Source organism: Sus scrofa, chromosome 9 (assembly GCF_000003025.6).
Source record: "Sus scrofa isolate TJ Tabasco breed Duroc chromosome 9, Sscrofa11.1, whole genome shotgun sequence".
Taxonomy (NCBI): Eukaryota; Metazoa; Chordata; class Mammalia; order Artiodactyla; family Suidae; genus Sus; species Sus scrofa.
The window spans coordinates 81,147,140-81,161,526 of record NC_010451.4 but is presented as its reverse complement, the minus strand read 5'-3'; the positions used below and the strand labels follow the sequence as shown (position 1 = coordinate 81,161,526).

The following is a 14,387-nucleotide window of genomic DNA, read 5'->3' as shown; positions in this document are numbered from 1 at the left end:
TTGCTTTCATTACTCACAGACACAGTCCCTTTTACATCATGGCATATACTTTGATGATTCTTTACCCTTTAGGATAGGATCCTTTCTGGCAGCTAAGAAAGATGTCAACATCCTCCAGGTAACTTATGCAATGAATGAGCACAATGTCTCTCATTGTCACAGATGACACTGTCTCCTACTTTTTATTTTACTCTTCCAACAAATCAAGACAGCTTTTCCTAAGCTCCTTTTATGCTTCACTTATGCTTCTTGACTCTTACTAGAGAGATTCAATTAAGAATCAACTTCTAGTTTAATAACTGTTTTAAATTGTCAGAATTTTCTTAATTCTGAAAATATTACATAATAGCATAAAATTTAATAATGGGAGTTCCCATCGTGACTCAGTAGTTAACGAATCCGACTAGGAACCATGAGGTTGCGGGTTTGATCCCTGGCCTTGCTCAGTGGGTTAGAGATCTGGCACTGCCAAGAGCTGTGGTGTAGGTCACAGACATGGCTTGGATCCGGCGTTGCTGTGACTGTGGTGTAGGCCAGCAGCTACAGCTCCAATTAGACCCCTAGCCTGGGAACTTCCATGTGCCACGGGTGCAGCCCTTTTAGAAAAGACAAAAAGACAAAAAAAAAAAAAAGAAAAAAGAAAAAAAGAAAGAAAAACAAAAGTCTTTTAAGACATTTTAAAAGCTTTTAGGACAAAAAAATTACATCTACTTTTTAAAAAATGTTAATGGAGTTAATCTTATTTATAAGGCAATGTTGTATGACATTTTTATCCAGATTTTCTTCTTTTATATCCTTATTTCCTTAAAAACTAAATAATATATGATACCCTTTAGTTTGGTCATAATCAGCAATAGAATTGTACTTTCTCATTGGTTAATATTTCTGTGATAATTATTGGTTATTCATTACTACAATGAAAAAGATTACTAATTGCAAAGAATTTTTATCCTTGAACATTTTGTTCTGTATTTTTTATACTGGATGTTTTGTATTGGTATGAGATAGGTCATTTACTACTAATTTCAAAACATCAATAATCTCATGCAGATTTAACATATGTAAGAAAAATTTTTGAAAGTAGAAAAAACTTTGCCTTTTCTTTATTTGGGGTATTACCTTATATTGAGTAAAGTATTTTGAAATAATAGCTCTCCTGGTCTGAAGTATTTCAAGGAAACAAAATACAAAAATTAAACAGTAAAGATTCCATGAAATTGATTCTAGGATAGTTAATCCTAAAAAAGAGAAATTGGGTAAAATATTCTCATTTCAGTAGATCTTCATTTGAAACTAATTTGGGATATTAGAATATGTCAGTGAATTAGGAACCAGTTTAGCTAATCTATGAATTTGTTATCTTCTTATGCATTACATATGCCTGGAAAAGGAAGAAATATAGATATAACTTACTCATTAAAAAATCTTTCATGAGAGTTCCCATTGTGGCTCAACAGTAACAAATTCGACTAATGTCCAAGAGGATGTGGGTTCCATCCCTGGTCCTGCTCAGTGGCTTAAGGCTCCAATGTTGCCATGAGCTGCAGTGTGTGTTGCAGATGCAACTTGGATCCTGTGTTGCTGTGGCTGTGACATAGGCCAGTAGCTGCAGCTTCGATTGGACCCCTAGCCTGGGAACTTCCATTTGCTATGGGTGTGGCCCTAAAAAAGAAAAAATAAAATTAAAAAGAAAAAAAAACCTATCATTGAAAAATTAAATAACATGATTTTCATTTTGATGATGATTTTTACAGTACTAAGAAATATATTTACTCTTCTCTTACCTCTTAGAAAATAAAAAAAAAACTATGTGTCAAACTGGTAACTTATATAAGGCTCTGTAAAAACATTTTAGCAGATAGATGAGGGAACAAATAGATTATTAATACTCATCTGTAATATATGCATAAATACTGCATTTCTAATTTAATGATTACTATATTTAACTAGCACATTGGTGGCTCCTATAGAGAACTCCAAAGCAGCTTTTGATCTTATTTAAAATATAGAACTCTTCTACATAGATCACATAATGTAAGATTAACATGATTCAATAACAAGATTTAGTGGTACAACAGAAAGAGCTGTAGGGAGAGGAAAACCCATTGTGGGAGGAAATATTAGGGAAAATCTTATTGAAAAGAAGGTAGAGAGCCTTTTTTGAAAGAGAGAATGCATAAAAGAATCCCAAGGGTGGATCAAAGCCATCAGGAAAACTCTTAGTGACCATGAAAAAAGATGTGTTATTGAGAAGAAGGTGGGATCCAGCCCACTGGAGCTTGGAATGTGTAGAGGTAAGTCAAGATATGAAGTTGGAAAGAAGAATGTAGGCAGGTCGTCCAAGATCAAATTAGACTTACTCATATGGTAGGAAACAATTTTAGTTTTTGAACATAAAAATGAGTAGTGAGTTTCATGATTTAATGGAATGAGTGGACTTTGAATCAGTAAATCTCATTTGGACACCTATCTTGGCCACATAGCAGCTAAGTGACCTTAAGGAAGATACTTAATCTCTCCAAGCCTTGGATATAACATCTATGGGTTGTTCTATGTCAAAAAAAATGAGATAACATATGGTAAAGTGCTCTTTGCTTTGTGAGTCATGGTTCAACTAAAACATAATTTCTTGTCTATAGTGATTATAAGTTCCTGTAGTAGAAGAGGCATTACACATTGCATATGCTCAGTATCTGATAAATGTTTTAACTTGGTGTATCGAAAACATCCTTTCTTAGAAGTTTAATTACATGTCAATGTGGGGAAAATATTTAGATCATGATTAAGGAGAACTTACTGATACGAATTTCTAATTGTTATTAGGATTTGCTGGTACATTTACTATAATTGTTTTTAAATGCTTTGCTGTGTCATTAAACATTATATATATTATTTAAGAAATCATTCTTTTTTTCATTCTAAGAGATTTTTCAAATAACTGTAATGTACTGGGCACAATTTTAAATATAAAGGATAAAGAAGTCAACAAAGAAATCAATTTTCATGTTCTCTAGAAGCTTACATTCTGGTGGTATGAGACAGAAAAAGCATTTAGTGATTGTTCTAATGTTTCATTGTATGTGAAGGGTGCAGGGTAGGCAAGAAAAAGAAGATATGACATCATTTTAGAATGTACAAAAGTGGGCAGGTTAATAATATGTAATAGAATTTGTGATAGACAACATGGAGTTCCATTTAATCATGCATTTTAAAAGGGGTTTTTTAGCACAGTTGCCAGTGTTTCTTCAACCATGTTTAGTTGCTTGAGTGAAGGAAAGACATAGGGAAAGAATTAACATTGATTAAGGTCAGGACTTTTCCAGAAGAGTACAAGAGAAAGAGGAACCAAGAGTCAAGGGTGTTTTCAAGGGAGTGCTTATAATAATAATGGAGAATGGAATCTAAAGTGGGTCAAAATGGAAGTAAGGTCATGAAGGGGATGATGTGTTGAAAAAGTGATTGGGAAGGTGGAGTGGCACTCTTAATGGAGTTTGAGGAATTTTAGTAAGAGGAACTTTCACCTTTAGTAAAGTATGTGAACTGGAAGGTTAGGTGGAGTAACCAGAAATTAAGATGTTTAGGATGAGAGTGTGCAGGTATTGATGATGATATCATTGGGGGATGAACAGAAGAGCTAGTAATTGATGCATGATGCAGGAAAAGGTCATTGGAGGTGAGGAGGTACAGTAATTCAGAGTCCAGTGACTTTGATGGAATAACCACCAGAGTGAATGCCAGAACCACTGGTGTCAGAGGTAAGAAGAGCAAGGATTATAGTGAGCAGTGTTCTAAAGTCATTAATTAATGGAATGTTGATAGATGACTGCTACAAAGTTAATAACTGATGATAAAGTTGATGACAGGAGCTTCAGAGAAGTTAGAGATTTCTAAAGGTAAAAGAGAGGAGAAAAGACTAGGAAATGGTTAGTAGAGCCAACCTCCACTGGCAGGGAATATGAAGGAAATATTCTAAGGAGTGATTGAAGGGAGAGAGCCACTGTTTTTTCACTGGGTACAGTTGTGGAAAGATTAGAGGATGGAAAAGAATGAGAAATTGAATAGATTAGGCACAGAATGTGTGCCATGGTCCAGGTGATGTGCAAGGAGGATCAGCGGGTGCTAGTTTCTTGTGGTAAGTGACAGACATATGAGATTTAATGGGTTTTAATTGGATGGTCTCTTGGAGGAAGGTGGTTAACTACTGTAAATTAAAATGCATGGTGCCACTAGAATACTAGTCTCTAGATCTCCTGGGTGGTAATGGCTAAAAAGTGCAAGAATGCCAGCTCAATAATCTGCTGTCCTGAGAGCAAGAGGCTCTGAGAGATGAGGCTGTGTTTGGCCAAACTGATGAACTCATCACCAGCAGATTAGCCCTGCCTGTTCTATTTGGCGGCTCTATATTGAGTTGCCCAGAAGAAGAGGCTTTCATAAATCTTAAACTTAGGCGCTCAGACTTTTAAAAGAATAGCTGTAATTGCGTATTGAAGAATAAAGATTAGGAGGTAGTGGTGCAGTTGCTATTGGACAGCAATGCCAGGATGCTTTGTGTGCGGGGAGAAGCCTTTTCTGTTTTTCCTGTAGACTGCTGTAACTAAGAATAAAGATACAATGGTATTATAGAAAACTAGCCTTTTGTTGTAGGGAAAAATAAAGCAATGACATGTTAGTTTTTCATTATTTGGCATGAAGTGGAAATAAGCCAAGCTTCGTTGAAATTACACTGACTTCCGTATACAATTTTAAAATGCTAAAAAAAAAAAGTTAAATATTCAGGGATAAATAATAGCAACAGAAAATTAATTCAGGAATGAAGAGGTTCTTTTAAATTTAATTTTGTAGGTGAAATCTACATTTTGTAAGTATTTTGGACTTAAGAAAATGTGGAGCTCCCCTTCTTTTTAAAGTCACTTGAAATAGGTAAAATTACAGTATAGGATTACAGAAAATGGAACAGAGCAGCTTAGGATTCCAGGAAGAACAGAAAGAGTGATTTGAAATGGCACCGAGCCCTCACTCAAGATATGTCTTGAAAAATCAATGCTGATAAAGATCAATATTTGAGTAGAGTCATTTAATCCTTAAAACAGCATACTTGATAACTTTTCCAGATTTTCATAAATGTTTATAAAATGATTTATTAAAGATGGAAAACATTTATGCATATAAATTATTTGTAGCTCCAATCTTAAAAAAAAAAAAAATCAGTTCTTTTGACCAAATATACATTTGACTGCTCAAATTCTGTTTGCTCCTTTTTTCTTACTACATTTATTGACCTGAGAGCTAGAAGGAATATTGCAGAGGCATCTTTTCTACCTTGATGCCCTCAAGTAGTACTATACTAGAATTAACCCCCAAAAGTCTGAAAACTGCCTTTATATTTTGCCTTTCCCCTTCTATGTCCCATCACTATGCTGCTCTAGCCTACCATATACCACACTTCCAGCTTAACCAGTCTTAGTTTTGCCTGCCCTTTAAGTCCTTTCATCAAGGAATTTCTCCAGTGGAATTTGTCTTGAATGTCTTAAGATATCTGAAAAATGTGTAACTGAGTGAGAGATTACATATCTTCTGAATCTCTGCCGCCCATTACCACACAGCTGTTTTCTAAATATATAATCCCTTTTTTTCTTCCTATCCTAGATAGGTATTTTCAAGTATAAACACTACAGAAATACTTCTTTATTTTTCCCCTTCTCATTATTTCCAGTGAACAAATACTTTATTTCATATTAACACTAAACAAAAGACTTCTTACCCATGTGCATAATGCTATAAGAAAATTGATTAAAAGGAGTAGAATATGCTTTTTTTTTTTTGGTCTTTTGTCCTTTTTTAGGGCCACACTTGAGGCATATGGAGGTTCCCAGGCTAGGGTGCTAATCTGTTGCTGCTGGCCTATGCCAGAGCCACAGCAATGCCAGATCCAAGCCACGTCTGCAACCTACACCACAGCTCACGGCAACACCAGATCCTTAACCCCACTGAGTGAGGCCAGGGATTGAGCCCGCATCCTCATGATTCCTAGTTGGATTCGTTTTCTGGAATTCACGACGGGAACTCCCCGAATATGCTAGTTTATAATCCAGTTAGGAAGAAGTGAAATAAATGTGTTTGCTAATTCAGCAAACATTTTTTTTAGCCTTTACTCTGTGTGATCATTGCTCAGGTGCTGAAACACAAAGATAAATGGAAGCTATGAATATATTCCCACCACGTACAATAATTTGGGTGTAAATACATAGAGGAAGATATGAAGATTGTAAAATTCCATGTTGGCCAGCTCAAATCATTAGTGAGGAACCTTCCATTTTTAGTAATTTATCTTTTGTGATGTGTGCTGTAGCTTTCCTTTTGCTCTCTGATGTGAGAGCTGTATAACCTGGCTGAGCTTATAGTGCTCTTTCTTTGAGTGTACAGATAATTTGTTAACTAAGATCTGGGAGGAAATGAACCTTCCAGTGGATAGAGACATGGGATGTCATGACTTCCTGTGTAACCCTATTAAACTTCCTCTCTAGGTGTTACGGCTTTGGAATGTTCCCCTTTCATCAGGTCATAATCTCTATCATATGGGCCGCACAAGGTTAAGGTGTTTGAACTTTTTTATAGGAATAAATGGATGGCCATTGCAGAATCAATTATGGATGTGAAAAGAGTTATCATAGTCTTATATATCAAGTACAAACCTGTGGAGATGTGAGGAGAAGGCACTGAAATGTTTCAGCATTTTATATTAGGTGACTTTTTGCTCTCAGATCAATAAAGTAGAATTGGAACACCAACATTTGATTGCTGCTTCCCAAATCTGATTAGCCTGGGGTGGATACCAGCTGATATCTAGGTAGTTAATGATCAGGAGCTTCAGTGTGTAAGGTGCCACTGATGCTGATCTCATCATCCCTCCGAATCCCTTGGCTTCAATTCTATGTCTCCTTTTTTATCTGCAGGTTAAAAAGGGCTGGAGAGTTATTGACTCTAAGAATTTTGACCACCTGGGAAACAAAGATGTGCTCTTCTGTGTTCTTTCCCTCTTTTCCCTGTTAAAACGCAAGCAAACATACACCTCCCTCCTTCCCCTAGTTCTAAACAAGTAAGAATGGCCATTTAGTTTGTGTATTCTTTTAAAAAGATTAAAGATAGATTATAAATATAAAGCAAAAGAAAAATAATAGAAAGCATAAAAAAAATGAGTCAGATAGTAAATAGGGTGGAGGGAGGGGAGAAGAAGAGAAACATAATAATATAAAATGAGAGCTAAGGTAAGCCCCTGCAATTGAGAAGAAAATTAGTTCAGAGTTTCTGTGAACAAGGCAATAAAATAGAAGCATAGTAGATTATTTGAACAGATTGTCAAAGGAAACAAAATTTTTCCCAACTCTAAATTATTAGAAGAATTTGTCACCTGGGCCTTAAAATAACAGTCATTGAACAATATAATGGATGGAGATAGTGTTAGCAATTAAAAGTCCTGTTGGCACCTCTTAGAGCTTTCTTAGGAAATGATATTTAATATGTAAAATTGCAGCTGGCATTCAAACTACAATTGCTACAGTTTTAAAGAGTCTATAACAATATTTTCCAATATTTTTGTCTCTCTGGTACCCACTACCTCCAGCTCCCAGTTCCCTACTTCATTACCTATAGAATTCCAACTATTCACTAACATAGTTAATGCAGTCATTAATAGTACATTCCTACTATGGAAATAAGCCTAAAAATTTATGTGCAAACCCTAGAACCTGAAATTGAGATGAGACACACATGGCCAATTATCCCAGTAGATCTGAAACCTGGCTGTTTATCAGCGCTTCCTGGCAAGCTTTGTAAAAAATCAGATTCACACATATCCACAGTTTCCCTCCTCCAGCTCTCAGTGATTTTTATTTAGTATTTCAGGGTATCTGATGAGAAATATAGTTTTTTTGTTTGTTTGTTTGTTTGTTTGTTTTCAAATAAATGTTCCTATGTAGTTAGACGTTTAGGAATCACTACTCTGATCCATTCTCCCATATAATACAGGAAACTCCAATTCCCATGGGAGTCAGAGACCAGACCATGCTGAGGGATACCCTGACTTCATGTGAGAGCATGTTCTGTTACTGGGAACTTCTAATTGTCAAATCATATTTTCCTACAGACTGATTTTTAAGAATGTTTCATTTTGTTTCTGATTAAATGTTCATTGTTAGAAGCTGCTAACCCTTCTAAATTTCCGTTTCTGTTGTCTGCAGATCAAATATTTAATGATCTTGCAAAAAATGTAAATGCATCAGGGGACCTCTGTTGAAGTGACTGTTTAGGGAATCCTTTTATAAGTGAATTTGTGACATGAAGCTATTCATCTTTAAAGTGTATATATTGTGAGTTGGGATGTATTTTGTTAAAGTTGTCAAGTCGTATATATTATGTATTTCTCATAGTAAAATATTTTGAGCATCTTCATATCAGCAGTAGTCTCAAGTTGATATCTTCATTGAAGATAAATCTTGACTATTTCCATTGTTTCTTTTAACACAATTTGTAGTAGTTTACTCATAGTAATTACTGTACTTTTAAATGCTTCTCTAAAAATTCTGCCTCTAGGAAGCCACTTTTGTTTCACTACTACAGTTTGGGTGTTTAGGATGTGCTCTGAATTGAAGATCTTAAACTGTTTAACATGAATAATAAATGACTAGAATAATTAACGAGCCATACCTTTCAAATTAAGTGAATAGCAAAGAAATAAAACTTCACATTAAAACATTGAATATATTCTCCCAAGAAAGATTCATTAGATGTGTATGAGTCCCATATGGTAAACAGGGCTATGTGAAATGGCATGAAAATAAACTTAAGGTAGAGGAAAATAAATTAATTAAATCTGTCATATGTCTCAAGGGGAAAGAGACTTACAAAAGCAAAATCACTTTGTAACTGAGCATGAGGAAGGCTAGCTGACTATGGAACTATTTTCCCCATTCTTCACATTTTTAGAGTAAATTGGGTTTTCAATATAAATGGTCTTTCTGAGAACTTAGGAAATGGCTAGACTAGATGAGGCCTCTCATTCAGGAATGTCAAAGCATGTGTAGCTGGAGGCCATGTAATTTCTTCACATAGGCTAGTAGTTGGAGATTCTTTTCTCAGTGCAGAGAACAGAGGTTAAAAATCTGACTCTTTCCAGGAGACTCTGGAATCAGGAAACAGACTCGGCACCGGGTCGTCATTCAGCTGCCAGCCAATGGAGGCAGAGACTGCACGGATCCTCTCTATGAAGAGAAGGCCTGTGAGGCCCCTCAAGTGTGCCAAAGCTACAGGTACTGGAGTGAACGAAAAGCCATGAACAAAGCACAAAGCAAAATATGTCAGGTCTGCATCTTCTTAACAATGAGAAGAGGAAGCCAGCACAGCCCTGCTGACTCAGTGGAGCTGGAGATATTTATGATAGTGGATACCATCTCTTGCCTCTTTCAAAGAGCTGCTTTGCTGCCAGAATCTTCTCCAGGGACACAAATACTGTGTAAATGGCCAAGCTATATTTTCAGCTTCAGGAGTTTGAGGAAATGTCTTATGTTGATATAAACAATATGAAATGCAGATAAGTGATGTGTAGTTAGGAAACACATGCTTTAGGAAGCAGTTCTTTTACACTTCTAGGAAGAGCCTAAGCATTCCTTCCTTGGCTCCAAAGAGCACCTGTTCCTCATAAATGCTGGCATCTGGGCTCATGAAGTGACTTCTTTATCTCAGTGATGTTAGTGAGATGTCTATTCTGTTCATTTGTAGCCACCTCAAGGAAAAGTAAGGTTGTTGAAGCTATATATCATCATCTTGATAATTATTAGAGAAAATTTTTCTTGTCACTATTTTCAAAAAGCATCTAATTGAAACTCGATATGGTGTATAATTGCAGTCCTGACAATAAATGAAATATTATGCCATCAATTGATGGAATGAGTGATCGCAAAAATAATAATTTAAGATGAAATTGATGGCACATTTGCCATCTTAATTTATCTGTATTAATTCTGAGATGACAAACAGTGTAATTACATGCTTACATGATGAATATTAACTATTAGCCCAAACTTATTTAGGGGATTTATTTTTGTGAAGCATATTATAAATTGCAGCTTCTGAATTATCCCTACAATGCTAATCAAAAAGCACCATGCAGGAGTTTCCCTTGTGGCTCAGTGGAGATGAACCCAACTGGTATCCATGAGGACACAGGTTCAATCCCTGACCCTGCTTAGTAGGCTGTGGATCCATCATTGCCAAGAGCTGTGGTATAAGTCACAGTTGCATCTTGGATCTGACATTGCTGTGGCTGTTGTCTAGGTCAACAGCTGTAGCTCTGATTCAACCCCTAGCCTGGGAACTTCCATTTGCTGTACCTGCAGGCAAGAAAGAATAAAAGAAAGGAAAAACAGAAGGAAAGACAAAAGGAAGGAAGGGAGGAGGGAGGGAGGGAAGGAAGGAAGGAAGGAAGGAAAGAAAGAGAAAGAACGCACGCACTATGCGAAAGTCCTCATGACTTGAATGCAATTTTATAACTTGAATATAAAATAAATATACCTTATTTAAATGGAAGACATCACTTCTGGTACTGTTACATCTGCTGGCAGTCTTAACATTAAAAAGGCTAAATGGTACTTGTAGAGTCCATTCTTATAAAACGTGACTGTGATGGACTCTTGTCTCCACTGCCCTACAAAGTACATTTGTATTTATTGCTGCTTTTTATAATTCCTTGATGAAGATCTAAAGTAAATATCGATAGGACTGAGCATTATCAAATAAATTCCTTTTTGCAGTTGTCAGAGTCGTGGTTCCTTGCCACTGTTATCTCTCTGATTTCCTTGGCATTTTTGCTCCTTCTCTATGAGGCTTCTGTTCTTCCCTTGTAGGTGGAAGACTCACAAATGGCGCAGGTGCCAGTTGGTCCCCTGGAGCGTGCAGCAGGAGAGCCCAGGAGCTCAGGAAGGCTGTGGGCCCGGACGACAGGCAAGAGGTAGGAGGCCTGATACCACAGTTGATGTACTCTTCATTTCTCCAACATCACTAACTTAACCACTAGCTTGAAGAATTTGTCACTTTGATGACATGCTAGGCCAACACAGCAGAGCAGATAAGAATCTGCTGGCACCCATGCTACCTCACACTGGAAAAGGAAACCTGTCTTTGGAAATTGTGTCCTTTGTTCTTTGATATGAGTTCATAACTCCTCTGGTTGAACTTTCCCCTCATTCATATCTGGAAGACAATCAGGTCAAGCTTTTAAGAGGGTTATGTATGACATATATTGTACACTGCAGCTTGTTTTCTTTGTTAATCATGTTAGGCTTGTGGCTCATGCCATTCTATAACACTCTGCTTGTCGCCTTAGCAATCAATAAGATCCTTGCCCATATGCATTATATATGTGCATGCATATAATGTAATATAATTGGTTGACTTTCCAGAAATTCTCAGCAACTCAGCAGTGACATCCTTATCATTGTCATGGCTACCCCCAATTCTGTTTGTATTTAGTACTGATTTTTAAATGGCAGATTTATGTACTCAAAAGCTACCATATGTGAATTGCAATCTGTCAACACTACTAGGTAACATGGAATCCTGCAGAAATGAGCGATGGAAAATGCCTCCAGCTTGCCATGATTATTTACATGATTATTGCTAGAGATTATGGATAATACTTACATTCCAAGCTTTGGAATGTGTTATTTATACATGTAGCAAAATTCATAAAGATTGCATAATTCTTTTTACTCATATTGACTTTTTTTTTTTTTTTTTTGTCTTTTTGCTATTTCTTTGGGCCACTCCCGTGGCATATGGAGGTTCCCAGGCTAGGGGTCGAATTGGAGTTGTAGCCCCCGGCCTACACCACAGCCACAGCAATGTGGGATCCGAGCCACGTCTGCAACATACACCACAGCTCATGGCAACGCCGGATCGTTAACCCACTGAGCAAGGGCAGGGACCGAACCCGCAACCTCATGGTTCCTAGTCGGATTCGTTAACCACTGCACCACGACGGGAACTCCTACTCATATTGACTTTTAGCATGCAGTTCCTGCTTCATACTTAAAATGTGGCTAAATATGTAGTGGAATACATAGCCACCTTTCTCTGATTCATAAAAACATCTTTTGCACCCTCATTGGTAGGTATATATTTGATGATGATGCAAAAGTCTTAATATATAGAATAAGATTCCAGTTTTGCTGGAGGACAAAAGGACTCCCTTTTCTTTACAGTGAAAAAATTGCTTTTTTTCAATTTGAGGAAAATGGCTTCTTTTTTATAAAAATCTTCTGATCATTGTCACTTTAGAAATCTTGGTTTGAAATAAAAATGTTAGATTATAGTGAATATTAACTATCTAGTGATTTTTAGGATTTTGTATGCTTATTTTTCATTATGTATCCTCCACCATCAGCTTCTGCTAAAAAATAAATGCCTTCTTTTATAGTTATAGAGACTTAGGTATTTAGAATTGAAAGTCATTCTCCCCATTTCAAACCATTCATGGAGAAACATTGATATCAGACCTTCTTGTCATGCCCTGCTGATTCCTCCTTGAATCAAGCACATATTTGCATACAATTTGGACTCTTCATAGAGTTTATAATGAAAACAGGCATGAGTTTGGGATTCAGGAAGTAGAAGTTTCAGTCCCAGTTTTTTCACTGAAAAGTCCAGTTTTTTCAATGTGAGTTATTCATCTCTTTACCTTTCTGGATTTCAGTTTACTTAAACGGGAAAAAGAAAAGAAAAGGGAAGGAGGCTGGACCAATTTATTTAGGATTATTCTAATTTTCGTATTCTACAATCTTTGCGCAGATAATATCCAGGTATCAAAGTGTGACCTGAAGTTAGATAAAGCAGATGAAAACCATACTTTTTTAAACAATTTATATAACAACTTTATTGAATTCCTTTCTATTTTGAGTTCAGTGATAAAGTAGGTACATTTTATATAAGTCTGTTTTACTGTGTTTTAGCTATACTTTTTTTTTTGTCTTTTTGCCTTTTCTAGGGCCACTCCCACGGCATGTGGAGGTTCCCAGGCTAGGGGTCTAATCAGAGCCTTAGCCACTGGCCTACGCCAGAGCCACAGCAACGTGTGATCCAAGCCGAGTCTGCAACCTACACCACAGCTCACAGCAACACTGGATCCTTAACCCACTGAGCAAGGCCAGGGATTGAACCCACAACCTCATGGTTCCTAGTCGGGTTCGTTAACCACTGTGCCTCCATGGGAACTCCTGAAAGCCATATTTTTGTAGACACTAGAGGAGGAAATCTAAGATACGGTGGTAGTTACACAAGGGTGAAAACAGCTTCAGTTACAAACTCTGTTACTTAACTGTACAACCTTGGTTTATTCATTTCCTCCTTCTGAGGACAAGGATATAAAAATCCTTAAAGTGCTTTGCACATATTAAGTCCTCATTAAATGTTCCTTCCTTCCGCTTTCCTGTTAGATCATGCCTCAGTAAATGTGCACATAGATCATAGTAGGCATAAAAACAACAATATTATTAACATGACTCTTATTTTTTGACACAATCTGTATAAAAACTGCTCTTTCTGTGATTACCACTGATCTTGTTACCTTTCCAAATCTGAAAGTTTCTGCTTATTCCTCATCTTGGGTGACTATTTACCCACCCCCACTGTGAAAAGGGATCTTCAGCTTCCTCAATGATACTTTCTCCTGCCCCCCCCTTTCTTTTTTTTTTTTTTTTTTGTCTTTTTAGGGCTGCACCCACTGCATATGGAAGTTCCCGGGCTAGGGGTCAAATCCGAGCTGCAGCTGCCAGCCCACACCACAGCTACAGCACTGTGGGATCTGAACCGCATCTATAGCATACACCACGGCTCTTAGCAATGCAGGATCCTAAACCTACTGAGCAAGACCAGGGATTGAACCCACGTCCTCATGGGATACTAGTTGGGTTCGTTACCACTGAGCCACAACAGGAACTCCTCTCCTGCCTTTCTGAATGTCCCCTCTTTTGGTTTCTTGTTACTGGTGCCTCTTCCTCTACCTGTATTTAAATAATGCCTCCTCATCTTGGCATACTTGTCAGACTACTTTATCTCAGCAATCTTACAGTATGTCTGGGAAGAGAAGTTTGGACTATAACAAGTAATTTCTGCATCATTATAGTTAGAAGAACCCTTTAATTTCTATATGAAAATAATCTTTTTCTTTGTTGCCTTAATAGATTATTTTTTTAATTAGAGCCTATATTCCTACAGAGACATGAAATGGGAAGAATTAAGAATGTAGAAATATATTTTACTAATGGCAGAAAAGCCAAAAACTCTTCCTTTGGTGGCCATGGCTGTTTTCAGAACTCTGTATGATTGAACCTCTCAGA

At 36.9% G+C, this 14,387-nt stretch overlaps 1 protein-coding gene across 3 annotated transcripts in view; it reads left to right on the top strand.

The window, feature by feature from the left end:
- THSD7A (thrombospondin type 1 domain containing 7A) overlaps positions 1-14,387 on the top strand; it is a 446,361-nt gene that overhangs the window by 356,674 nt on the left and 75,300 nt on the right. For all 3 annotated transcript variants that reach the window (XM_021102433.1, XM_003357451.5, XM_021102432.1), the window contains 2 exons: positions 9,173-9,305; positions 10,899-11,002. In XM_021102433.1, coding sequence (XP_020958092.1) covers positions 9,173-9,305; positions 10,899-11,002 — 237 coding nt within the window. The remainder of the gene's footprint in view (positions 1-9,172; positions 9,306-10,898; positions 11,003-14,387) is intronic.